This window comes from Ictidomys tridecemlineatus, chromosome 4 (assembly GCF_052094955.1).
Source record: "Ictidomys tridecemlineatus isolate mIctTri1 chromosome 4, mIctTri1.hap1, whole genome shotgun sequence".
NCBI lineage: Eukaryota > Metazoa > Chordata > Mammalia > Rodentia > Sciuridae > Ictidomys > Ictidomys tridecemlineatus.
This window is the reverse complement of record NC_135480.1, coordinates 202848054-202872559: the sequence shown is the minus strand read 5'-3', so window position 1 is coordinate 202872559 and position 24506 is coordinate 202848054. Positions and strand designations below refer to the sequence as shown.

General features: G+C 57.1%; 1 protein-coding gene across 8 annotated transcripts in view; it reads left to right on the top strand.

Moving 5' to 3' along the window:
- The window catches only part of Sh2d3c (SH2 domain containing 3C), a 31897-nt gene extending 8239 nt beyond the window's left edge, over nucleotides 1-23658 (top strand). For 3 of the 8 annotated variants that reach the window (XM_078048294.1, XM_005320994.4, XM_005320995.3), the window contains 10 exons: nucleotides 6460-6499; nucleotides 13410-13538; nucleotides 14677-15125; nucleotides 16654-16778; nucleotides 18072-18607; nucleotides 19386-19501; nucleotides 20019-20190; nucleotides 21161-21272; nucleotides 21620-21826; nucleotides 23060-23658. In XM_078048294.1, coding sequence (XP_077904420.1) covers nucleotides 6460-6499; nucleotides 13410-13538; nucleotides 14677-15125; nucleotides 16654-16778; nucleotides 18072-18607; nucleotides 19386-19501; nucleotides 20019-20190; nucleotides 21161-21272; nucleotides 21620-21826; nucleotides 23060-23235 — 2062 coding nt within the window. In that variant the 3' untranslated portion in view covers nucleotides 23236-23658. Of the gene's footprint in view, nucleotides 1-6459; nucleotides 6500-9354; nucleotides 9559-9632; nucleotides 10424-13409; nucleotides 13539-14676; nucleotides 15126-16653; nucleotides 16779-18071; nucleotides 18608-19385; nucleotides 19502-20018; nucleotides 20191-21160; nucleotides 21273-21619; nucleotides 21827-23059 lie in introns of those variants that run through there. The other 5 variants (XM_040286379.2, XM_040286375.2, XM_040286378.2 and 2 more) reach the window with 5 other exon arrangements.
- Nucleotides 23659-24506: the final 848 nt, after the last annotated feature.

The window sequence follows — 24506 nt, the reverse complement described above, 5'->3', positions numbered from 1 at the left end:
GACAGGACCCACCCTCATTGGGTCCTCATTCCAGGGTGGGGAGACGGATGGTAAAGTAGATAGATGAGGTATAAGGGCAACTAGAGGAGAAAAGAGCTACCAGGAAAATTTAAAATCAGGTAAAGAAATTAGTCTTGGGGGAAGTAACTGGTGGTGGCTATATAGGAAGGTTACTCAGGAAGAAAAACGTCTCAGTGAGAAAGTGATGCTTGAACAAGGGAGATGAGGGACCACCAGTATGTGCAAAAGTCCTGAGGTGGAAGCCTACTTGAGGAACAGCAGAGACCAGACTGGCTGGAGCAGAGCAGGATGGGACAGATGGGGAGGGGAAGAGAGATCAGAGGAAATGGGTTTAAATAATGTAGGGCCTGGGAGGCCCCAGCAAGGACCTGGCTTTGCCTCAGCAAGATGGACGCTGTCTGGCCTTGATCAGGGGAGGGCCCTGTTGTGTTTAGTGTGTTTGTTTATTGTTGTTGTGGGTGGGTGTGTGTGTGTTGCTAGGCAAGTGCTCTACCACTGAGCCACACCCCCAGCCCCGGCTCCTGTTTGAAGAGGACCTCTCTCTCCCCACAGGGATCTGATTGCAGTCCTGCCTGTCTTGTGCTTCACCCAAATGTCCTTTGATTCCCACCCCCAAGACCCAGGTCCCCAACCTCCACTCTCAAGGGGGCTGTTTGGAAAGAAATCGAGACTGGGACAAGGTGGCACCCTGAAGGAGAGTGGGGCACCTCGCATTGCCCCTTGCCCCCCTCTGGTGCCAGGCACGAAGAACGGGCTGGGACCCGCCCCTCCCCATTTCCTTTCGGAATGTTGATCCTGGTCCAAGAATTCCCAACTCTCCCCAGAGTCCCGCGACCCTCTCAGCCCTGCAGAGTGACGTCAGCTGCCGGGCATCTGGTAGCGATTACCCACCCGGGGAGGGGTCCTGCTGGCCCAGCCTGTGCAGCCTCCTTGGGCTCCAGGCGGCTGGTCCTTGTCTTGAAGGGCCCCAGCTGCTCCTGGCTCTCATTTCCTGTGGAACTTTCTCACAGTCCCCGAGACCCCCGGACGCCTTGGTCTGTGGGAACTGGGCCTGTTCCCCCCACAGCTCCACCACCCCCAGCTGCAGCCACATCCCAAACCTCAGGGGACCTTGTTCACAGGCTGCTGGGCCTGTGTGGGGTGACTGGGGGGGACGGGGTCAGAATCTCGGCAGCTCAGACACCTAGGGGCTGCCTGTATCTGACCGAGCAAATCCCTTTCCTCTCTGAGCCTCAGCTTCCCCGTCTGTAGACTGGGCCCAAGAGCAGCACCTGCTCCTCAGGATTGAGGCCTGTAACGGCAGGGAGAGTGCCAATGGGATCTGCTGCTATAGAAGGGGAAACTGAGGCCAGGGAGGGGACTTGCTGGGGTCACAGTACCACCCCCAGCTGAAGGCCTTCTCGAGAGCCCCAGGGGGCCTCCCGCCCACTCCCCCACCCCCTCTTCCTGACATGGGTTCTGGGCTCCAGTGGGTCTGAAATACTCTGTTTCTTTGCCCCCTCCTCCCTGCTTCTCCCCGTTTCCACCCGGGGCAGCTCCTAGATTCTCGGGGAGCCCTCCTGCTAGGGCGCAGCACGGAGCCCCAGCCTGGGGCCGGCAGGTGCTAGTGTGACCAGCCATGTCCCCGCGGCCACCCTCCGGCTTCAGTGTTCTTTCTCGGTTGGAAGGTGGGGCTTGAGAGCACCGAGTCCAGCTGGCGCTCAGCACGGCGGGCAGTCCCTCTGAGTCTCGCAGCTCAGGGCGCAGCGCCACCAGGGAATCAAAGCTCTAGGGGAACGGCCCACCCTGCCCGGCTAGCTCCCTGCCCGGTGCGCAGGGCTGGGCTAACAGGTCCTTCCAGCAGGGCGCAAGGCCCTGTGGCCCGTGTCCCACAGCAATGGGGCTTTCCACCTGCTCTCTTTGTCCTCGGCCCCTCAGCACCAAGGTGCTGTTGCTTATCTGCCACCATGAGTGAGGGCCAGAGGGAAGGACACTGCAGTCCCCCAGGACTGGCACAGGAGGGCCCCAGGTGGACCAGGGAGGCCTGCGCCCTCCGTCTCCTGTGAGCCCGAGGGAGATGGTTACCGTGTGCCCACTCCACAGATGAGGGCCTTGGGCTCCAGCTACAGGGAGACAGGGACAAGGGGTGGGCAGAAGGGGGAAGATTCCACCGTGGGGTGTGGCCAGGCCCTGAGGTCCCAGGGACACCAGGATGAGGCCACGCTTGGAGGGCCAGGGTGGAGCTGGAGGCCAGTGTCTCCGCCCCTTCCCCTCCAGGGTCCCTGCAGGCCCAGGATGGAGGTCCTGAGGATGAAGTTCAGATTTACACATGCACTGGGAGCTAAAGGATAATGGGCTCCAATTACTGCTCATTAATGCAATTAATTAAGCTAATGTATGCAATAAGTGGTATCAGTTATCAGAACAATCCGTTAATACAGGCAGCTAAAGGGGCTGGTTATTAAATAATTAATGCCGCTGATTAATGGGCCAGTTTCAGCTCAGTTGTCACTATTATTTAATTGATTTCACCACTAAGATCAGAGGGAAGCATCTTTTAAGTCATATAATAAGAAATTAATTAATTAATTATTGGAGTAGAGTTTTTACAAATGGATGTTTTGATATCTGGATTTTGTCACTGTGGTGAGAGGGACAGGATTCTAGATGTCCCCAAGCAAACTGAGGTCTGAAGGCTAAGTAGGAATCACCCTGGTCATAGGGGACAGAAGATGGCCCAGGCAGAGGCAGCTTCATGTGCAAAGGCCCTGAGGCCACAGGGGGGTGGAACTCTTTGGAGAAGTTTGAGGAGCCCAGAATACAAGGAAGGATATGGGCAGAGAGGAGGGATACCTGCAGAGGCCAAGCCAGGAGGACTAGAGATGCAGAGGGCTGCTATGACATTCATTCACTTAGGAAAGTATCGTGTGGCTCCGTGGTACAGCACTGGCCTGGGTGCCATCCCCAGCACCAAAAAAAAAAGAAAGAAAAAATTTGATGTTTGCTAAAAAAGTGGGGTTCCCCCAACCCCTGCCTAGTGCCTAGTGGAGTGGGTGTGGCCTTGGTGGAACAGTCGATGGGGGAGCTGAAATGCACAGGAGCCCGTGAAGGCCAAGGAAATGGCAGAATTAAGCAGGGTGCAGGCTGGACTTTAGGAGGGTCCTATTTTCTGGTGACATGGCCAGGCAGGAAGACGTCACCGAGGAGGGGACTTTTTAGCAAGACCCTAAAAAGAAGACCTGAAGGTGGGTGGAAGGCTGGGAGGGTCTGTAAGGAAAAGTGTTCTAGCAGAGGGAACAGAAAGTGCAAAGCCTCTGAGGGGTGGGCGATGGTGGGGGCGGAGCTCAGCGAGAAGCTGGGCTTGAACTTGGGCTTGGGGGAGGGGCAGCGGCAAGTGTGAGCTGACACCACCCCCTAGTCCTGGGGGTTGAGTCGCATCCCAGCCATTTTTTATTTTGGATCAGGCTCTTGCTAAATCGCCCAGGCTGGCCTTGGAATTTTCATCCTCCTGTCTTAGCCTCCCAAGTTGCTGGGATTATAGGATGGCATTTTAACAGGACGCTGTGGTGGGACAGTCACAGGGCCCCAGAGGGAGGCGGGAGGTCGGTGGTGCTGGTGCAGGCCAGGGATGGTGGTAGATGGTCAGTGGACATGGTCAGTGGACGGTCAGTGGTCATGTGTCCTGGGGATCCTGGAGTGTGGCCAAGTGGCAGGGTGAGGTGAGCGGGCTGCAGTGGGACCTCAGAACTCCGTCTCCCACCCTGGGACTTTTCCTTGGCCCCCCTCACAGGCTCCACCCAGGCCGACCCCTGGGGCACCCATCCCCAAGGCCTGCTTCAGCTCCAGAGCTCCAGGGGAAGTGGACAGGAAGCCGGAGGAAGCGCTGGGTCGATCCCAGTGTCCTGGCCAATTTGTTCCTGCAGTGGGAGGATTTCCGGGCCTGAATGGCCGGAAGCATCGGGATGGGACACCTCACCCGGGAAGAGTGGGTGGAGGGTGTGGGAGGTCCCTGCTTCACCTCACTCCCACTGCAGCTGGACAGACAGAAGCCTACAGCTTGAAGGACAATGGTTAGCTGTCAGGAAGGACTTTCGAGGAGGGAAAGTTAGTAATATGGAAGCCCAGAATGCCAAGACAGGGAATAGGGGCTCAAAGGGAAGCCCTAGTCTCAGAGCTGGAGGGATCCTGGGATTTTCTTAGCTCAGCTCTCTCTTGTCTGGAACATCAGACATTCCCACGGTCCCGCCCTCCCTCCACACCGTGCAGATGGAGGAGGAGACCCTTCCTGGCCAGAGAAGCAGGGCCCAGCCTGATGGGAAGACTGACCGTCCTGGCGGGCGGGGGCTGTCCGCTGCTCCTGCGTTAATTTAAGCAACACCTTCTCATCTCCTACTGTATGCCAGGCATCATGTTGGGGACTCGGGCTCAACGGCAAATGGGACAAAATCAACACAACCCATAATTTCCATCAACAAATAAATGCACAGTGGTCATTTCAGGAAGGGGTTGAAAAAATTAAGGAAGGTAAAGCAGGGTAGAGGCCGAGTGAAGGGCGAGGGGCTCTTCCAGGGGGGATGGGTACTCTGAGAAGGTGACTTTAAGTGAAACCCTGAGTAAAGTGGGGGCAGTGGGAGCCACATGAAGATCTGGAGGAAGAGCACTCTATTTTTTTTTTTTTAAAGAGAGAGTGAGAGAGGAGAGAGAGAGAGAGAATTTTTAATGTTTTATTGTTTAGTTCTCGGCGGACACAACATCTTTGTTGGTATGTGGTGCTGAGGATCGAACCCGGGCCGCACGCATGCAAGGCGAGCGTGCTACCGCTTGAGCCACATCCCCAGCCCAGGAAGAGCACTCTAAACAGAGCATTTGAGCAGGTGCAAAGGCCCTGTGGCAGGAATGAGTTACCAAGGAGATCAATGCAGCTGGGGCAGAATGAGAGGCAGAACGAGGGAAAGAATGATGGAGGGAGACATGTTGGAGGGTTGGCAAGAGAGGCAGTCGGGTACCACCAAACCCCACAGGGCCTTGTAGAGTGGCAACAGCTGACCCAGTTTATGCCTATTTACCTATAATAAAGGCAGCCCCCTCCTGTCCCAGGGAGAGAGAAGTTCCAATCTGAATAACGAATTACGTGTTCAGGGAAGGGAGGGTCAATTTTGTTCTTCAAGAGAGAGGGCTGGGTGTGGCTTAGTGGCAGAGCACTTGCCCAGGACGCAGGAAGCCCTGGGTTCCATCCCCAGCACCACTGAATAAGTGAATTCAAGGAAGTTTCGCTGGGCACGCCTCCTCGCACCTGTGAGGAGGGGCCGGGGCAGGAGGATGGCTGGAGCCCTGGAGTTGAAGGCCACCTTGGCAGTGACCCCAACTTGGAGAGAGAGAGAGAGAGAGAGACAGAGAGAGAGAGAGAGAGAGAGAGACAGAGAGCGAGCTGGGAGCCCCCAAGGGTCGGGTGGTTTGTGAGACCCAGGCCTGCTTTGGTGTCTACTGGCCATGGATCAGAAGCTGACCGGGCCAATGACAGTGGACACAGGGGGCCAGCAGGAGGGCCGCCCACAGCTCCAAGGGAGAGCCCAGGATGGACCGGGCGGCAGAGGGGCGGGGAGGACACACCCGGAGAAGCTGCGGATCCATTAGGAAGGGAGGCCGCTGCGTGCCTGGTGGTTGGGCGCGGCGGGCGAGGCCCAGATGGCCAGCGGAAAGACTAACTGACATCACCGAGACAGGCCGGTGGCAGCCGAGGCCCAGGACCCACAGGGACAGCAGCGCTGCCTGTGGGTGAAACTGGGAGAGGCCTCAGACGGCAGCAGGAGCCCAGGAGACGGCGAGGGCCTGTGGCTGTGGAAGGGGCAGCCCAGGTGCCCGGGGCCTGGTCAAGGCCAGGAGGGACATCTGGAAACAGCCCTGCAGCTCCTCCAGGCCCGCGGTGCCCTCTGAAGGTGGAGGGACTCCCTGCACCTGCCGCCATCCCCAGCAGTGGCTCCGCATCGTGCCAGACCACCACTCAGGGGTCGTTGTGCACCTCCAGTGTGCAGAGTCAGGGGTACTGGGTGGCAGTGGGGTGTCAGGAGGAGGCAGGGAGCAGGAAGAAAACCAGGACAGTGAGGTGTCCAGAGCCAGGTGAGGACAGCGACTCAGGAAGTCACCCAAACTCTGCTAAGAAGGTGGCAGGCATTATTCCCCAAGTCCCTCATTAGGTGAGGGCGGTCATTACTACTGATTTATGGATTGGAAACCAGGCTCAGAGAGGCTGAGGGTCTGATTCTGGGCTGCACAGCAGGAGGGTAGAGGAGCAGCCAGGGACTTGGATTTCATCAATTGCCATCAGCTGCAGGGCCTGCTGCCTTCAGGATGCACCCCTGGGCCCCTGAGGACCATGTGCTGGCCCGGGCAGGTCGGCAGAGGCTGGTGACTGGGGGCCAAGCTGGGCTGGGGGCACTCACCGCTCTTCTCTCTTTCCAGGGCCGCTGCAGAGCTGGAGACTGGTGGGGACTATGTGAAGGTAGGAGGACCTGAGCGGGGTGGTCAGGGGACCCTGGAGGGCTCAGAGCTGGTTCCACCAGGGTGGCCCTGCGAGGAGCCAGACCTCCCGGCCTGTTCCCAGGAGGAGGAGCATCAGGGAGACGCAGTGCTTGGGTGTGGGTCCGCTCTCAGCAGCTTCTTCCTGGGTCGCCATGGTTCTCTGCTGGGCCCTGACGCAGTGTCCAGATGTTGTGACCACTAGGCCCAGCCTGCCTGCCAGATGGACAGGGCCCCGCGGATGTCTCGTGCACCCTGACGGCACCCAGTCTTTGAGCATCTGCTGTGTGCCCGTTCTGGGAGGGGCAGTGGGAGGGACAACCAGGACCTTCATCACAGACAGTGGGCACTGCGCACATCCATCAAGAGCTTCGCTTGTCCTGGGCACCCGGGAATGTTGAAAATGCTGTTTTGGAATAATGATGATAGCAATAGTGATGCTAAACAGCATTTGAGCCGGGCTTGGTGGCACACACCTGTAATCCCAGGACTTGGGAGGCTAAGGCAGGAGGATCACAAGTTTGAGGACAGCCTCAGCAATTTAGCGAGACCCTGTCTCAAAAAAGTAAAAAGGACTGGGGATGTGGTTTAGTGGTAAAGCATCCCGGGTTAAATCCCTGGGTACCAAAATAACATTTGAGGGCCTACTGTGTGCAGGCCCTGTGCTGCTCTGGGCACCAGGGGAGAGGCGTTCTTTCCTGGTTGAAGTCCTTGAGGTCTCCCCTCCTCAGAGGGCAGGGAAGGCCTTCATGCACCCTCTGCAGCTGGGAAACAGAGTAGTTCGGTGACTTGCCCACAGTCGCACAGTTGGTACAGGATGGAGGTGGGACTGCACCCGACTTGATGCGTAGACAACACAACGTCCTTGACCCTCCGCTACACAGCACCCACCCCAGACAGGCCCCAGGCTGAGTCCTGAGCATCCTGCCAGGGCGAGGAGGAGCTCCAGGCCCTGCCTTCACAGGCTCCCTGTCCAGGTGCCGACAGGACAGAAGGACAGTGGTTTGGGCTTGTGCTCTGCAATCCACCAGATCCAAGTTTTCATCCCAGATCTGCCACGTTGGCTGTGCATGTCACCGTCTGAGCCTCAGTGTTGGCTCATGTGAAATGGGGTAACAGTGGTGTCTCCAACCTGGTGTTGGTGTGGGCCCAGTGAGCCCATGCCCACCGGTGGGGACCTGAGCCCAGGGCAGGCCACGCATCGCCCTGAGCAGATGCCGAGTGGAGGAGGAAGGGCTCCGGCTGTGCCTCCACCACCTGCAGCTCCCGCAGGAAGCAAGGAGTCTGCTCCAAGGGAGGGATGATTTTCCACCGTGGGGGAGCTGGGGGGGCAGGAAGACTTTCTGGGGGAGGAGCATGAGGCCAGGCCCCTGCAGCTGCACAGGGGCCTGAATGGAAGGCAAGAGAGAGAGAGATGGGCCGAGAAGGGCTGGCGGTGGCCCAGGCAGGCCAGGTCTAGGCCAGTGGGGTGAGCCAGGACGCCCGCCCGCCTCCTCTTCCAGTTGCTTATGCCACAGGAGAGGGGCCATGGGAGGACCAAAGCCCACAGGTGGGACACACAGGGGACATGTTCAGCACCCACAAGTTCCAGCTGCCTGGCAAGGCAGTGAGATCCCTGTGAGCATTGTTGGCTCTATATTTTTCCTTAAGTTTGGAGAGTTTAAAATGTAGATTTTTTAAAAACATCATAAATGAAATGACACCTGTTCGTGGAATTGGTTGAACAATCCCCCAGGAGCTAAAGTCAAAGGGAGGTTGGTTTTATTTTCCAAGCCTCCTTTGAGGGTTGGGAGCAATAGTCTCCCAACTCTATTCCTTGCCCAAGGGCCTCATCTTGGGTGCATTAGCTTTCAGAAATTTCACCAAAGTTCCCAAACCTTGACATGAATCCTTTGATTCTAAAGTGAGGATTCAAAAATTTCAAGGCTGTAAAGTTCTGTGCTCCATGCTCAGAGTTTCAGGTGTATTTTCAGAAAATAAACTACCAGGATCCTGAGAGGTGAACTCACTTGCCTGAGGTCACACAGCCTGTCCAAAAGATTTGGACACCAGGCCTGACTGATGCATCACCAAGGGCTCTCTTTTCATTAGAGAGACCATGATCCAAGGACAAAAAGTCTAGATTTTGAGGCACTTAAGCTTGAAAAAATAGCGTGCACTAACTGAGCACTTACTGTGTGCCTGACAATTCACCATGCATCGGCTCAGCCATCACTTAAAAAGTTCTGTGAAGTCCGAACAGGCGCACGGGTACCAGCTGTTCGCCAGAGGCATTCTCCGCAGGAGCAGATTGGGGCTCCCAGAGAAGAGACTGGAGGGTGGCGGCACCGAGAGTTAGAGGAGAAGCGAGTTGAACCCAGAGTGACCCTCTAACCCCTGAGCTTTCCTAGCTCTGTGCACCTCCAGAGTCGGTCTAGCCTCCTGCGATTCCAAATCAGAGCTGAGAAACCCTGCTCTCGAGACTCGAGGCCACAAAGGATTTGGTCAAACACATGCAGAGATTTTTCCAGCTCTCGATATGATTTCATTCAAAGTCCCTGCCCGCTCCCGGTCGCTCCTGGTCACGGAGAGGTGCAGCGAGATGGGTAGGAAGGAACCCCCGATCGCCGGCCCAGGAGTCCCCACTCCATCTCGCTGCCCGCCGTGACGTCCCCCTTGGCAGGTGCTGGCGCGGCTCTTCGGGCTGGGAGCGGCTGGGGCGCGCGGGACTGGAGCGCGGGGGGCGAGGGGCTGGGCGCGGGGGGCGGGCGGAGGGAGGAACAATGGCCCCCTCCCCTCCCGGCCGGCGGGAGGGTGGGGTCTCCCCGCCCCGCCTCCCCGCTCCTCCCCCGACTAGGCGATGAGGTAATCGCGCCGCCGAGAGGCACGCGCAGCCGGTGCCCAGCCCGGTCGGTCCTTGCGCCCCTGCCCCGCCGGCCGCCGCCCCCTGCACGGTCCGCGGCCCCGGCGCCCGGCCGCACCATGACCGAGCGGTGCAGCCTGTGGAGCGCCCTGTCCGCCGCCGCCTGCTGCTTCTACCGCGGCTCCTTCGTGCAGGTGCAGGTGAGGGGGCTGCTCGGCCCCTGCCAGCTCCGGGGCTGGGACCCCCGGCTGCTCGGCCCGGCCGGGAGCCCAGAGCCGCAGCCGGGCAAGTCGCAGCCGAGGGGGCGGTGGGCAGAGGGAGGGGGCGGGTCGCCCAGCCTCACCTCCCGGCACCCAGACGCTCCACGGGGCGAGGGTCCAGCGACCGCTCGGAGACTCGGGGCTGCGGGGTGCGCGTCCGGTCCTGCCTCCCCCGCAGGAGCAGTAGCGTGGAGCTGGGGCACTGGCTCCGGGAGGTGGGGTCCCCGGCGCCCTACGGGTCCTCCAGCCCTGCCGGTCCCCCTGCGGGTGACCCGGGCAACCTGGCTTCCTATTGTACCGGGGGCTCCGGGCTGGGGTCTGAAGGCTGTTGAGGGGCAGGAAGCTGGGGGATGCTGCGGGTGCCACGGCTGTGGCCAGAGCAGCCGCCACCTTCCTGCCTTGAGGTGGGTTCGGGCGTGCTCGGGGTGCGGGTCTCCCAGCCCAGCTGGCCGGGCAGCGCAGGACGCGCCGTGGCGGAGAGAGGGTTAAACGGAAGGGGGTGGAGGGGAGGACCCGGACCCCGCCTCTCTGCGGAGCATCATCTGGGGATGGCTTTGCCTGAGGTTGGGACTCCTAAGAGAGCTAGAGCGGGGTTGGTGGGCCTGGGCTGGTGGGAAGGGGTTAAGACCCTGACCGGGGGTCTCCGAGCTCCTGCCTCTCGGGCCCCCTGGGAGCAGCCGGGCGCGTCACCTCTGCGCTCCCCCAGGCTCACACACGCTCGGAGCCCGCCTGAATGACGGCCCCGCCGGCAGCGGAGCGCAGCATCCAGGCACTGGCCAATCAGGCGCGCGCAGGCCGGGAGGCGGTGAGATCATCTCTGGCCAATAGCAGTGCACCGAGCTCAGGGATGCTGCATTCGCACCCCAACCCCCCCCTCAACTCTTGGGAGCTGGGGACCCCCAGCTTGAGGATGAGAAGAATACAGGGACCCTAAGCGTCCCACTCTCAGGAGTGTAGGAGGACCAAGTTGATTCCCTCCCCAATTCTCTCTAGCCATTGATTAGGGCTGGAAGTCTCCCAGAGCCCTTTTACAGACCAGACAGAGGCTATGCAGGCACAGAGAGGGGAAGTGACTGGCTCAAGGTCACACAGTGACAGAGTCTTGGGGCCAGGTCTTTAGCACATAGCCGCCTCCCCCTCTTCACCCCATGCCTCTCTAGCTCCAGCCAAGGAACTGGGGGGATACCAAGTGCACACTCTGTCAAGGGGAAAGACCCTCGGAAGGCCCGGGAATGGTTCCCTTCTGCTCTGCATCCCCCCCTTTCCCTCCCAGGGTCTAGTATGGTGTGAGGAAAAACACCGGGGACCCCTAGGAACCCAGGACCCTTGAGGAAGTGTGGGGTAGATGAGAAGGCCCAATCTCACCTCAGCCTTGGGCCTCCCTGCCATGTGGGGTACGGGTTTCCACTGTGGACAGAGCATGTGCTGACCTTCCATCCTTAGGCCCCACCTGCCCCTTGCACCTGTACAAACCACTCGTTCCCACCTCTGTCCCCGGAGCCCTGCAGCTTCTCGAAGCTCAATTTCTCATGGGCCCACTGCCAAACTACTGCTGCCTTGGCCCTGCCCACCTCAAAGTGTCCCATCATCCTCCCAGGATCTCCACCTGGAGTTTGTTCCCACCCCAGCCTCTTTCCCACGCCCCGTCCACTGCCCTCTCCCCACCACACACCCTGCCCTATGCCACTGCATAGGCTGAGCCCCAGGAGCAGACTGGCCCTGCCCCAGCCCTTCCTTCTGGGGCTCTGCTGTGGTCTGTGCATAGCCCCAGCTCCCCAGGTCAGCCTCACTGCCCTCCACGACCGCCCTGCCACTCGCAGCCCATGGAAGCTTCTCTTCCTCTCATGCCCACCTTCAGCTCCCGGCTCTGCCTGCAGGTGCTGCCTGGCCGCCCCCTCCCACAGCTCCTGTCTGCCCCCTCTCTCCCCCTCTTTACTCTGCCCCTCCGGCCTCTTCAGGCCCCTCATCTTGTCAGGGAAGGGATCCCTGATTCTGCCCCCAACTTTTGGGCATCTCCAAACATTCAGAGAACCTGGGATTGAAGTCAGTATCTGCATGGGCTCCCCCAGGACAGAGGGCCATCCTGGTCATCTTGGGGCCTTAGCCCGGCGCAGGACCAGAGTGCAGGATGAGTCACTGTTGAATGCGTGGGGTGGGAGGTTCTAGATAACTCTGGAGCTGGGATCATGTCGTCCAGGGAGCAGCATGGGTCAGGGAAAGCCAGCCAGTGTGGGAGCTGAGGGGTGGATATGGTGCTGCCGCATGAGAATCTGAGATCTATTGAGGGGCTGAGGAGGCCAGAGGTGGACTGCAGGACTCTGGAGAGCAGGGTGTCCTGGGGGAGACACTCACCTTTGCTGCCCTGTCTTACCTGTCCGCTGCTGGCCAGCTCTGGGATCTGTCTGTGCTGGAGCAGCTTTCTTTGGGGCCTGGGGCTGAGGGAGGGGAGAGGAGGGATGTCTCAGGTCCTCCCAGTGACTGGGACGCCTTTGTGCTAGCCACAGTGCTCTGTGGTGTGTCTCCGTTTATCCTGGCCATGGGGTGAAGCAGGTTCTGTCATTGTACCCATTTTACTGAAGAAAAAGTTGAGGCCCAGGTACCTCCATGGCACAACCAGGTTTGGGCTGGGCTCTGTGGTGGGTGCACCCGATGGCAGGGCTCCCTTCCCCCGGGCTTTAGGTCTCCTGGGATTGGATAATACCTAACCTCGGGTCTCAGCAACCGGGAAACCAGGAATCTCCCACTAGGGCAGGTGTGAGGGCAGGGCCTGGGCACTGGCTCCAGTAGGCGGCCTTGGGCGTCCCTGTTGGCCTGCAGTTTCCTCCTGGGCAAGGGCTGCTTGAGATTACAAGGGGGATGGGCCTCAGGGAATGCAAAGCGTATTGTGGGGTCCTCTGCCCCTGTTTGTGGCTGCCTTCCCCGCCTTCGTGCTGTATGGTTCTCCATCCCAGAATGGATCTGTCCCCGAGCTCTGCTTTTGTCCCCATGCCTTTGCCTGGGGGACCTACGGCCTGACCTTCCAGATCCACCTGTAGGAACCTTCCCTCCCTTCCCTCCCCTCGGGAAGTGTGTGGTGCTCCTGGTGCAGGAGGAGCCTTCCTGGTTGCCCTCTCCCCCAGGAAGGCGGCCCAGGCAGGCGCCTCCTGGGCACCTCGGCGTGTGGGATCTCCCTTAGAAAAGCCCGGCCCTTTGCCGCTGTCCAGCACTGTGGTGCTGACTGCGCCCGCTCCAAGGCTGCTTTTGCCTCTTGCCTCTTGGCCTAGGAGTTTCTTTTCTCTCTCTTTTTTTTCTTTCTTTCTTCCTCCCCACCTGTTTTTTTTTTAATTGGGGATGGAACCCAGGGGTGCTTAACCACTGAGCACATCTGCAGACATTTCTATTTTTTTGAGACAGGGTCTCACTAAGTTGCTTAGCGCCTTGCTAAGTTGTTGAGGCTGGCCTCAAACTTGCGATCCTCCTGCTTCCGCCTCCTGAGCTGCTGAGATTACAGGCGTGCACCACCATGCCTGACAAGCCGAGGGGCTTCTTGAGGACAGGGCTTGGATTTTTTATCCCCACCCCTGGCACATGGCACAGGGCCTGGAATGTTGTGGGCATGGCTTAGAGGAATTAGTTGGGATTTCTTTACTCGAGCTGGGATAGGGACCCATGTGTAAGGGCCCTTCTCACACCTAGGCCTTATTGTTCCCAGCATTCCTGGATAGAAGAAGTTCCCCTGGGCAGGGTGTGGTTGGGAGGAAGGGAAGAGGGGGCTTTGAATTGGATGTCAACTACTGCTGTCTTCCATCTAGTTCTCCAAGGAAAAGTACATACTGGACTCCTCGCCAGAGAAACTGCACAAGGAGTTGGAGGAAGAACTCAAACTCAGCAGTACAGACCTCCGCAGCCACGCCTGGTACCATGGCCGCATCCCACGAGAGGTGAGAGAGCCCTCCGTCAGTGCTCCGCGAGTCCAAAATCCAGCTCTGGCCACCAGAGCACCTGACCTGATGCTTGACAGGCTCAATCTGAGTGGATTGGGATGAGGTCCAGCTCTGCCATTTAATGTGTGATGTTGAAAGAGTTGCTTCGGGGCTGGGAATGTGGCTCAGGCGGTAGCACTCTCATCTGGCATGCGTGCGGCCCGGGTTCGATCCTCAGCACCACATACCAACAAAAATGTTGTGTCCGCCGAGAACTAAGAAATAAACATTAAAAAAAAAATTCTCTCTCTCTCTCTCCCCTCTCTCACTCTCTCTTAAAAAAAAAAAAGAAAGAGTTGCTTCACCTCTCTGAGCCTCGATGTCCCCATGTGTAAAATGAAGGACAATCATAGTATCTACCTTAAAGAGCCTCTGTGAAAATTAAGTAATGTCTGACACCAGTGAGCTCAATGAATTTGGCTTTATTTTTATTTCTTTCGTTGCTATTGGCCTGTGTATCAGCCTCTTGTGTGTTGGTTAGTGAGCATCCATCTCTGGGCTATTTGGTTTTGACCAAGTGGAGTTTCCAGGCTGAGGTGACTTTATAAGTCACAGATTGGGGCTGACACGTCACCTATTGCTTCTTTCACTCACATTATGAGTCTTAGCCAAGAACCAACTCTGCTAGGCCCTGTCCTGGGCACCAGTGTTTGCGAGAAAAGAGGTGGCGGCCCTGGATCTGGGGCACAGAGGCTTGGGAGTGGGCAGCCATGACACACCGTGCAATAGAAGTCACAGAGACCCAGGGTCTGGAGGTGCTGGGGCTGCCTTGGCCTGAGACCTGGGTCCCAGGCCTGCCCCTTCTCAGGGTTCCCCTTAGGTAGAGTGGCTTCAGCCTCATCCTCCAGGCACACAGGGCCTGACTCCATCTGGTTCTGCACCCTCACGCTGCTTCTCTGCTTGGCTCACACGTTTGCCTGAGGAGGCCTGTCTGCATCTGAGTCGCTGTGTCCTTGGTCCCAAGCTTCAGATTCAGATGTCTCTGTAGTCTGGGTCAGCCTTGGTGTCCCCCCAGTCCTGAGTCACTGTGTCCCTGGCCCTGGGTCTGGCCCTCTTCCATCCCCACCACACTCCAGCCTACCGGTGCCCCCCGCAGGTCTCCGAGACCCTGGTGCAGCGCAACGGTGACTTCCTCATCCGGGACTCGCTCACCAGCCTGGGCGACTACGTGCTCACGTGCCGCTGGCGCAACCAGGCGCTGCACTTCAAGATCAACAAGGTGGTGGTGAAGGCGGGCGAGAGCTACACGCACATCCAGTACCTCTTCGAGCAGGAGAGCTTCGATCACGTGCCCGCCCTCGTGCGCTACCACGTGGGCAGCCGCAAGGCCGTGTCCGAGCAGAGCGGGGCCATCATCTACTGCCCGGTCAACCGCACCTTCCCGCTGCGCTACCTCGAGGCCAGCTACGGCCTGGGCCCGGGCAAGGCTGCCAGCCCAGCCAGCCCCTCGGGCTCCAAGGGCAGCCACATGAAGCGGCGCAGCGTCACCATGACAGACGGGCTCACCGCCGACAAGGTCACCCGCAGCGATGGCTGCTCCAACAGGTCAGCCAGGACCCCGCACCAGGCCTCATTCTGCCAGCTGTCAAATGGGGGTGTACGTAGCGAGCTTGGTGGGGAAGGGGAGGCCCAGCCATGCCGAGCTGGGCGAGATGTCTCCTGGAGCCTCAGTGGGGGGCGGTGGAGGGAACAGAGGGTCTCCAGGACAAAGACCCAGATCCCAGTTCCAGCTCTGCCGCTTGTTGGCGGGTGTCCTGGGCCCCTCCTTCCTCTCTTACCTCCGTGCATCTACCTGTAAAGGGCCCACACTCATAGCGCCCCCTGGCTTTGCAGTGTGGAAATCCCTGCACAGGAACCAGAATATTCTCAGTGACATTTTAATGACACCTGGTTGCCCCTTGGGCTGGGTAAGACCAGGCCCGGGAGCCCAGGAAAAGCCATAGCAGCTAATGGTGCCTGAGGCCCTGCGGTGCCTGACCCGGGCTGAGGGCTGACCAAGTGGTCCTGTCAACCTCGTCTCCCCTGGGTCTTCTAACCCCTGCTTTATAGATGAGGAGATGGGCTTAGAGCAGGGCAGACCCTTGCTGGGGTGTGGTAGGATCAAGATTCAAACCCAGATTCAAATTTGTTCACTTCAAAGTCTGCTAATTTCTGTGGCTTTCCTGGATCTTTGCAAAGAGGTTTGTGCTCTGGGCTAGGCCCTCCTGGCCCATCTCCCTGGGCCTGGGTTGGGCATTGCCAGCCTAGGAATGGATAGATGGCAACCCTTCGGGGAACAGGCAGCTGGTCTGTGGTTTGGAACCAGTGAACATAATGGTGCCAGGATCCACAGGCCATGTGTGCCCAAGGCATCCAGAGCAAAGCGTGGGAGTAGTAAGGAAGAGCCAGGTTGGCAGACCTGGGCCCCTCAGGCCCCTTCCTGCTACTCCTTCTCCTCAGACAGTTCTCCAAGGTTCTCTGGGTAAGGTTCCCAGGAAAGGACATTTGTGCAGGTTGTGGACTGCACAAAGTTTTCTACACCCCCGTTCCACCCACAACAGTGGAGGACAAAAAATCCACACTGCCTTCCGCTTATGATGGTGAGGGTGCAGGTGAGGGGTTTGTCTGCTGGGAAAATGTCTGATTTATTCAAAGGTACTTGTGGGTTAGCAGGGTGTGGCCTAGCTGTCCCTTGCCCTTCTTCCTCTAGGGATAAGAAAGACACAGAGAGCCTGAGGAGCCTTAGCTTTGCTGGGGTCCCCCAGATCTTGTCCTCTTAAGTTGGTCTTGGATTTGAGAGAGGGGAGTGCTGGGCAGGGATGGAAAAGGACAGCAGACTCGTGTGGGGGACACGGGGAAGGGGAGCCCGTGCTGTGCTGACTAGGTAGGTGGACCCTGTGACCTGCGGTGCCACCCCAGCCCAGTGCAGCCCTTCCTCCTGGCTTTATAGTTTTGGTTCCTGTCCATTGAGAGCCTGAACTCCATAATCCCAAAACTTGTTTTTCCTGTGAGGTTCAGGGGGCAAAGACGGGGTCCCAGGAGCCAGCGAGGCCCTGCCCTCTGGGCTCCTGCTCACGGAACTGTCTGTCCACAGCTCATCTCTGCCCGCTCCTCGGGACTCTATCCGCAGCTGTGCCCTCAGCATGGACCAGATCCCAGACCTGCACTCGCCCTTGTCCCCCATCTCAGAGAGTCCCAGCTCCCCTGCCTACAGCACTGGTATGGCCGGCATCGGTGGGGGGCGCGGGGGTCTGTCTTGGTCTTTGTTTCTCGTGTGTTCTGGTGTTGCTGCTCTTCTCAGAGAGCAGTGTCTTGCAAGAATTTGCCCTCAAGCCTCCTGTGGAACTCTTGATCCTAACATATTTCTGTGGCTTCTTTTCTCAATACTTCCCCTCCAAACCCCCGCCCCAGGGGCTAGGGATTGAACTCAGGGGCTCACATAAATCCTTCCTAAAATACAGGGCCATCAACTTTGTCAGAACCACAAACTTGCCTTCCAAGCAATACCTCCAAGTTCAAATTCCTTACCAGAAATGTTTGATGACATAAATCATTTATGCAAGGTGGCACGGTCAAGTGGCCTAGAGGTCGAGATTGAAATCTGAGCTCCTATCACTTGCTGGCTGGGTAACCTTGAGCAGGTCACTTAACCTCTCTGAGCCTTAGCTTTCTCATCTGCAGAGTAAGGATCATAAAAGTATTTATATTTACTTCATGGAACATTGAGAGGGTAAAATAGATTAATGTGCAAAGAAGGATTGCATAGGCAGTAAGAGCTCTCAGTATGTATCACATGTGGTTTCGGTTTTTCTTTTATTTCATTTTTGCTGGGGTTCTGGGGATAGAACCCAGGGCTTCATGAACATCAGGCAAGTGCTGCACCCTGAGCCACTTCCCTAGATCTTACCTCTGATTTTTTTTTTTAATACAAGGAATTGAACTGAGGAGTGCTTGACCACTAAGCTGCATTTCCTCTTTAAAAATTTTTATTTAGAGACAGGGTCACTGAGTTGCTTAGTGCCTCACTAAGTTGCTGAGGCTGGCTTTGAACTAGTGATCCTCCTGCCTCAGCCTCCCAAGCTGCTGGGATTACAGGCATGTGCCACTGCCCCCAGCTCCTCACTTCTGATGTTTGGTGATGCTTTCACTGCTGTTGACCTGTGTATCTCCAGCATTTTGCCAGTTCTGGGCACACAGCATGTCCCTAGTAAATTATTACTGCTCATTCATCCAGAACTAACTCCACTGGCACAATCAACTCCAGAGAGCCTGAGCTTCCCCTCCAAGTAGTTTTGTGGTTTTCCGAGGCCGTGACAGCTGCAGGGTAGGGGCGTGGGGTCGCCTGTGGTCCTGACCATTTGCCTGAGTTTGCTGGGCCTGGTCTCCATCCTGGTGGGGAAGAGGGGTGTCCCTCCCACGTGGAGGATGGAGCCTGTTCTTTAGGGAGCAGGGATGAGGAACCCCGCTTGGTGGGGAGCTGTGGTGACTAGTCCTCTCTCTTGCTCTCTGCAGTAACCCGCGTCCATGCCGCCCCTGCAGCCCCCTCTGCCACCGCACTGCCTGCCTCCCCTGTGGCCCGCCGCTCCAGCGAGCCCCAGCTGTGTTCCGGAAGTGCCTCAAAGCCTCCCGGAGAGTCGGACAAGGGTCCTCATGCGAGCCCCTCCCACACCCTCTCCAAGGCCTCCCCGTCCCCATCACTCAGCAGCTACAGTGACCCAGACTCCGGACACTACTGCCAACTCCAGCCTCCCATCCGGGGCAGCCGAGAGTGGGCAGCAGTAGAAGCCACCAACCGGCAGCCCAGGAGCTATGGAGAAAGACTAAAGGAACTGTCAGAAAACGGGGTCCCCGAAGGGGACCGGGGCAAGTCCTTCACAGCCCCCATTGTAGAAGCCACCTCTTCCTTCAACCCAGCCACCTTCCAATCACTACTGATCCCCAAAGATAACCGGCCCCTGGAGGTGGGCCTTCTGCGAAAGGTCAAGGAGCTGCTGGCCGAGGTGGATGCCCGGACACTGGCCCGACATGTCACCAAGGTTGACTGCCTGGTAGGTGCTGGGTGTGGACTGGAGTGGGGACAGCAGCTTTATCCTTGGCTTTGGGGCAGGAATCAGGGTGGTGCGGGGCCTGGTTCTCCAATTCGGTTTTCCTCCAGATGTGGGTTTGGCATTGAGCCAGGCAGTGCTGAAATGCACTGGGGCCGGCTCTGTGAGGCACCCGGAGCCCTTCCGCGGTGTCCAGGGACGGAACGTCTGACTTCCCGCCCCCGCGCTCCCTCGTGGATAAATAAGGAAAAACATTCCCATAAATCACCAACACCTGGGTCTTCGCTTTTTAGTATTTCTTTGACCACCCAAGGACTCCAGTTCTCTTTGTGCCCAGTTCCTAGCTCTGCGTCTGGGGGAGCGGGTTGTTCACGTTGGTCTCCGAGCCAGGGAGAAGAGAACAGAGTCAAGGCAGAGATGTTGCTCCATGGAGAGCGCTGGGCAGGAAAGAGGAAGGTTCTAGGCCCAATGTGTGGCCTTGGGCAAGCCCATTCCCTCCCTGGGCCTCAGGTTTGCCATCTGGAATAGGGCACTCTGGTTCTTAAACTTAACTGCATATTCAACACGCGGGGAACCCCTGGACATTGCCCCCTTCCCCCCATTTCGCAGATGGGGAAACGAGGCTCAGGAAGATGGAATTCCGTGCTCCTGTAGAGGGTCAGCGGTGGAGCTGGGATTCAAACCGGCCTCCTAGCTAGGCCTCTTAGAAGGAACTCTGACTCCCAGATGGCCTGGGCCAGCCCTGACAGGAAATTAATCAGACCTCTGGGCGTCCTTGCAGGTTGCTAGGATACTGGGCGTTACCAAGGAGATGCAGACCCTAATGGGAGTCCGCTGGGGCATGGAACTGCTCACCCTCCCCCATGGCCGTCAGCTACGACTAGACCTGTTGGAAAGGTAAGGCAGGCGCCGCGCCCCGGGACTCGCGGGGGACCCCCGGGCTACCTGCTCGGGCTACCTGCTCGGGCTTGGCTGAAGCCGTGGGGCTCCTTAGCCTGTCCGCCCGCTTCCCGGGGTTCCGGCCACGCCTCCCACCCTTTGGCCAATCGCAACTCTTGATATCCAGCTCAAAGCCATCCTGGCTCCCCAAAGACTGCGCCCACTATCTCCGGATTATCCGGCTGCAGCCCCTTGTCCACAGCCTTGGCCCCGCTCTCACGGCGGATTCTTAAAACCGCGTGCGCGACCCACTCCGCTCCCTCAAGCCCCGCCCCAGGCGCCCTGGTCCCGCCCCCGGAGCATGCTGACCAATCAGAAGCACTGCGCCTTGGTCCCCTCAGCTGGCCGCGCCCTCTAACCTCAGGGATCCGTTATAACTTCTCACTCGGACTCTGCCATCGCCGGTGATGGACAGTGGCAAGGGCCCCTCCCCGCGGACTTGGCCCCGCTCCCTCTGACCCGGCCGCTCTGACAGGTTCCACACCATGTCCATCATGCTGGCGGTGGACATCCTGGGCTGCACCGGCTCGGCGGAGGAGCGAGCAGCGCTGCTGCACAAGACCATCCAGCTGGCGGCCGAGCTGAGGGGGACTATGGGCAACATGTTCAGCTTCGCTGCGGTCATGGGCGCCCTGGACATGGCCCAGGTACTGAGGGGCCCGCCTAGAGCTGGGCACCCTGTAGACTGGAAGCGCCCTGGGCGGTTTCTCGGGGATGGAAATGGGAAGAGCTTTGTGAGTTCCTAGGCATGGCTGGGAAAGAGTAACCAGGAGAACACAGTTCCCCAAGGGCTGGCCAAGGACACGTTCTTTTCCCTTCCCTGGGTCTCAGTTCCCCACTTGTAGGATGAATGAGGAGTATTTGATGCATTTAAAGAAAACCCAAAGGCCAGTGAGGTGGCACAGACCTGTAATCCCAGCCAATGGGGAGGCTGAGGCAGGAGGATTGCAAGTTCAAAGCCAGCCTCAGCAACTCTCTGAGACCCTGTCTCCAGATGAAATGAAATTTGGAAAAGGCTGGGAGTGAAGCCGAGAGGTGGAGCACTCGGAGGTCAACCCCTAGTACTGCCAGAGAGAGAAACATGACACAGTACCATTGAACGGACACTCACCTGTGCCCTGGGCTAGTGCCACACTATTTACCAACATTGATTCCTGAAAAGACTCTCATGAGGTGGATGCCTCTGTTGTCCCCTCTTGTTACAGACGAGCAACTGAGAGCAGTACTTGCCTGTGGTCACACAGGTCCAAAGGTTTAGGGTTTGAACTGATTTCTAGTGCAACCATTATGCCACACTGCCTCTCCTGTGCCTAATAAATAGGAACAACAGGGGCTCGGAGGCAGAGTCTCAGGTTCACATCTCAGCTCCGCCACTTATTTTCAGAATAATCTTGGGCAAGTCATTCCCACCTGAGATTTAGTTCCTTCAGCTGTAAAATGGGTTGTGTTGGCATCATCATGACATGAAAGGCAGCCTACACTGTCCTTGGTCCACCAATGGTGGCCAGAATAGCTCTTGTTATCCCACATCTGTGTGTCCACTCAGCAGGGTGGCCTGTGGCCAGCATCCACTCAGGCCACTTCCTTGGGCAACTTCTCACAGTCTGATCTCCCCAGATTTCCCGGCTGGAACAGACATGGGTAACCCTGCGGCAACGACACACAGAGGGTGCCATCCTGTATGAGAAGAAACTCAAGCCTTTTCTCAAGAGCCTCAATGAGGGCAAAGGTACCTCCCTGCCTTGCTGTGTGACCTTGGACAGGTTCCGGTCCTCTCTGGGCTGCCATAGACTCTCCCAGTGTGGATGATAAGGAGAGCTTGGTGAGCTTACTTTTTGCACCTGGCAACCTCATTAGCCACGTCCAGGTCTAGGCTCAGCACTTGGGACTGCGTCATCGCTGCTGTGGGTGCACCCAGGGGAATCTAAAAGGAAGGGTTTGTCCCAGGAGTCTGGATCCCCGGGAACTCTCTGGGACCTTAGGCAGACCCCTCTCCTCCCACCTCTCAGCTCTGGGGAATCAGTGGATGTGGGACCTCCAGGGTCCCTGAGTGCCTGCTCTCTCTGTCCCCTGCAGAAGGCCCTCCGCTGAGCAACACCACGTTTCCCCATGTGCTGCCACTCATCACTCTGCTGGAGTGTGATTCGGCCCCTGCTGAGGGTCCCGAGCCCTGGGGCAGCACGGAGCATGGCGTGGAGGTGGTGCTGGCCCACCTGGAGGCCGCCCGCACGGTGGCACACCACGGAGGGCTCTACCACACCAATGCCGAGGTCAAGCTGCAGGGTGAGTGTGGTCGATGCCCGGGCTCCCCTCCTCCCAGCATCCACTCGGTGCTCGTCCCTCTGTTCTGCCCCAGCTCCCCAGCTCCTCATCTTATCACCTTCTTCACTCAGTAGTTCAACAGGCAATCACTGGGTGCACCTTGGCTGTGGTCCTTAGCTTGGCTGAGCCTCAGTGTTCTCGTCTTTGAAATGTGAAAGAAAGAGGTGCCCAGCCTGGTACCTGGGGTGGAGACAGCTGCCACACTTCAGGGAGCTCAGTTTGTAACATTCTCACATGAAAGTGGCAGTGTCTGTTACTGCCTTTGGTATTAAGTTGCAGAAATTCACTGGAGATAAATTAGAAATTACAGCTGAGCAAAAATAAGATTTAAAAACTGCCGCAGTCTGGCTGGGCACAAATAACCGAGCCGCCAAAAAGCCTTGTAGGTTCAAACAGCAACTCTATTCCTGAACTCTCACACCGGGCACTCTACACACATTTTCTGGGAACACACTCCCTCCACCGGGCTCCACTCTGCGCACCAATTCTCCTGGAACCCCGGGAGAACTCAATGGGAACTCCAAAGTAGCAGGTGCCCAAGGCAGCAGGATCCGCCCTAATCCCAGAGCTGCCCTAATCCCAGAGCAGGGTCATCTTTCAACCATTCCCTCTAGCAAAATGCCAGGCATCATTCCAACTAAACTGTGGCTCTCAACAAAAAACTTACCCACAATTACCCAGGGTAAACGCTGTGAATATTCTGATAGGTTTTTCTGACTTTCTTGCCTTTTTTTTTCCCCCAAGAAGGAATAAAAAGATATGTATTTTATATTTACTTGTAAAACGTATATATGTTTCTTAAAAAAAATGGAACTTATGGAAAAAAAAAAAGGAAAGAAAGAGAAAATGATCATGCAAGATCTCAAAAAACTTCCAAAGAATTAAACATTAATATTTCGTCTTCTAAGGACTGGGGATTCAGCTCAGTGATAGAGTATTTGCCTAGCATGTATGAAGCCTTGGGCTTGATCTCTGGTAATGAAAAAAATATATATTGCTTGTCTAGAAAATAGTAGGAGAAAGGCCCGACACTGCCATGCATGGTTACATTCATTAACAGACTTTGTTGGCTCCCTGGTGGGCTGTGGAGAGGTTGCCTCAAATGGGACCCTGAAGAATGTGGGGACTCCGAATGGGAGCCCCAGTCTCCTTCCAACCAGATGGTGGTCCCTGACCCGTGCCCCTGCCCTGCAGGATTCCAGGCCCGGCCAGAGCTCCTGGAGGTGTTCAGCACTGAGTTCCAGATGCGCCTCCTCTGGGGCAGCCAAGGGGCCAGCAGCAGCCAAGCCCGGCGCTATGAGAAGTTCGACAAGGTTCTCACTGCCCTGTCACACAAGCTGGAGCCTGCTGTCCGCTCCAGTGAGCTGTGACCCCCGCAGGAACTTTCCCCTCTGCAGCTGTGGGCAGCAAAGGGGGCAGAGACCTTTCCCCAGAGCACCCCAGGGACACTGTGATCAACCCAAAATGTTCTGGGTTCAACTCCAGGATCTCCATTGCAACTCCAGGGTCCTGCCTGGACTCTGGGTTCCACCTTCCAGTCACGTACTTACCAGTCTCCCTTCAGGAAGGACAGGGACCTTGCTCCTCCTACCAGCTTCTGCTGCCCCCCTTCTTGCCCAGGTTCCCTGTTTTTGAGCCATGGGAGGCCCCTCATGCCTCCTCCCTCTCCCCTGGGTATCTGCCTCCACTGGCACCAAGGCCTCCATCTTGCTGTAAATAAGTCTGTCTGTTCTGTAAATAGATGTACAGAAACCATGTTCTTTCTTTCATATAATAAACTTTTATGACTCTTTCTTCTGTCTCTCAGAAGGGACTGGGGGTGGAAAGAAGCACTTTTTCTCAGGTGAAAGGTAGAGAATTTCATTTAACAATTGCTTGCTGGGCATGATGACACACGTCTTATAATCCCGGCCACTCAGGAGGCTGAGGCAGGAGGATCATGAGTTTGAGGCCAGCTTCAGCAACTCAGCAAGACCTATTTCCAAATAAAAATTAAAAGGGCTGGAGCCTCAGTAGTAGAGCACCCCTGGGTTAAAAGAAAAAAAACAACTTATTTAGCACTTGGAACATTCCAGTTTGTTCCAAGAGCCAGAATACAAGCAAATACTAAATTCAAACCCTGCCCTCCAGGAGCTGAGGACCAGTGGGGGTGATAATTCCAACCTAGTGGGAGACATACAGCTATAACTTCCTCCTGTCCCATGCCCTGCCTCAGGAAGCCACAGCAACGATTATCACAAACACGAGGACCCAAGATGTTTGGAGTAGAAGGGTTTTCAGAAATCTAGGACTTCAACTCCCTTGTGTGAAACAGATATGGAGAGAGAAAGGACTTTCCCTGGGTCCCAGCAACAGAACGAGGAAGGCTACAAACTGGCTCCCCTGACCCAGGGTTCTTTCTCAATAGAGGGAAGTAATAATTTCAGGTTTGAGATGTGGCCCTGAAGTCGTGTGTGTGTGTGTGTGTGTGTGGGGGGGGTTTGTGTGTGTGTGTGTGGGGGGGTTGTGTGTGTTAAGCTGGGTAGGGCAGGGACCTTCAAGCTAGACCACAAAGACAGCTCTCAGTTCTTTCACTCCAGTAGGTGGGAGAGGTAAAGGTAAGCAATGTAGATCAACAGGATCCCAAGCCAACCTGGGGTCC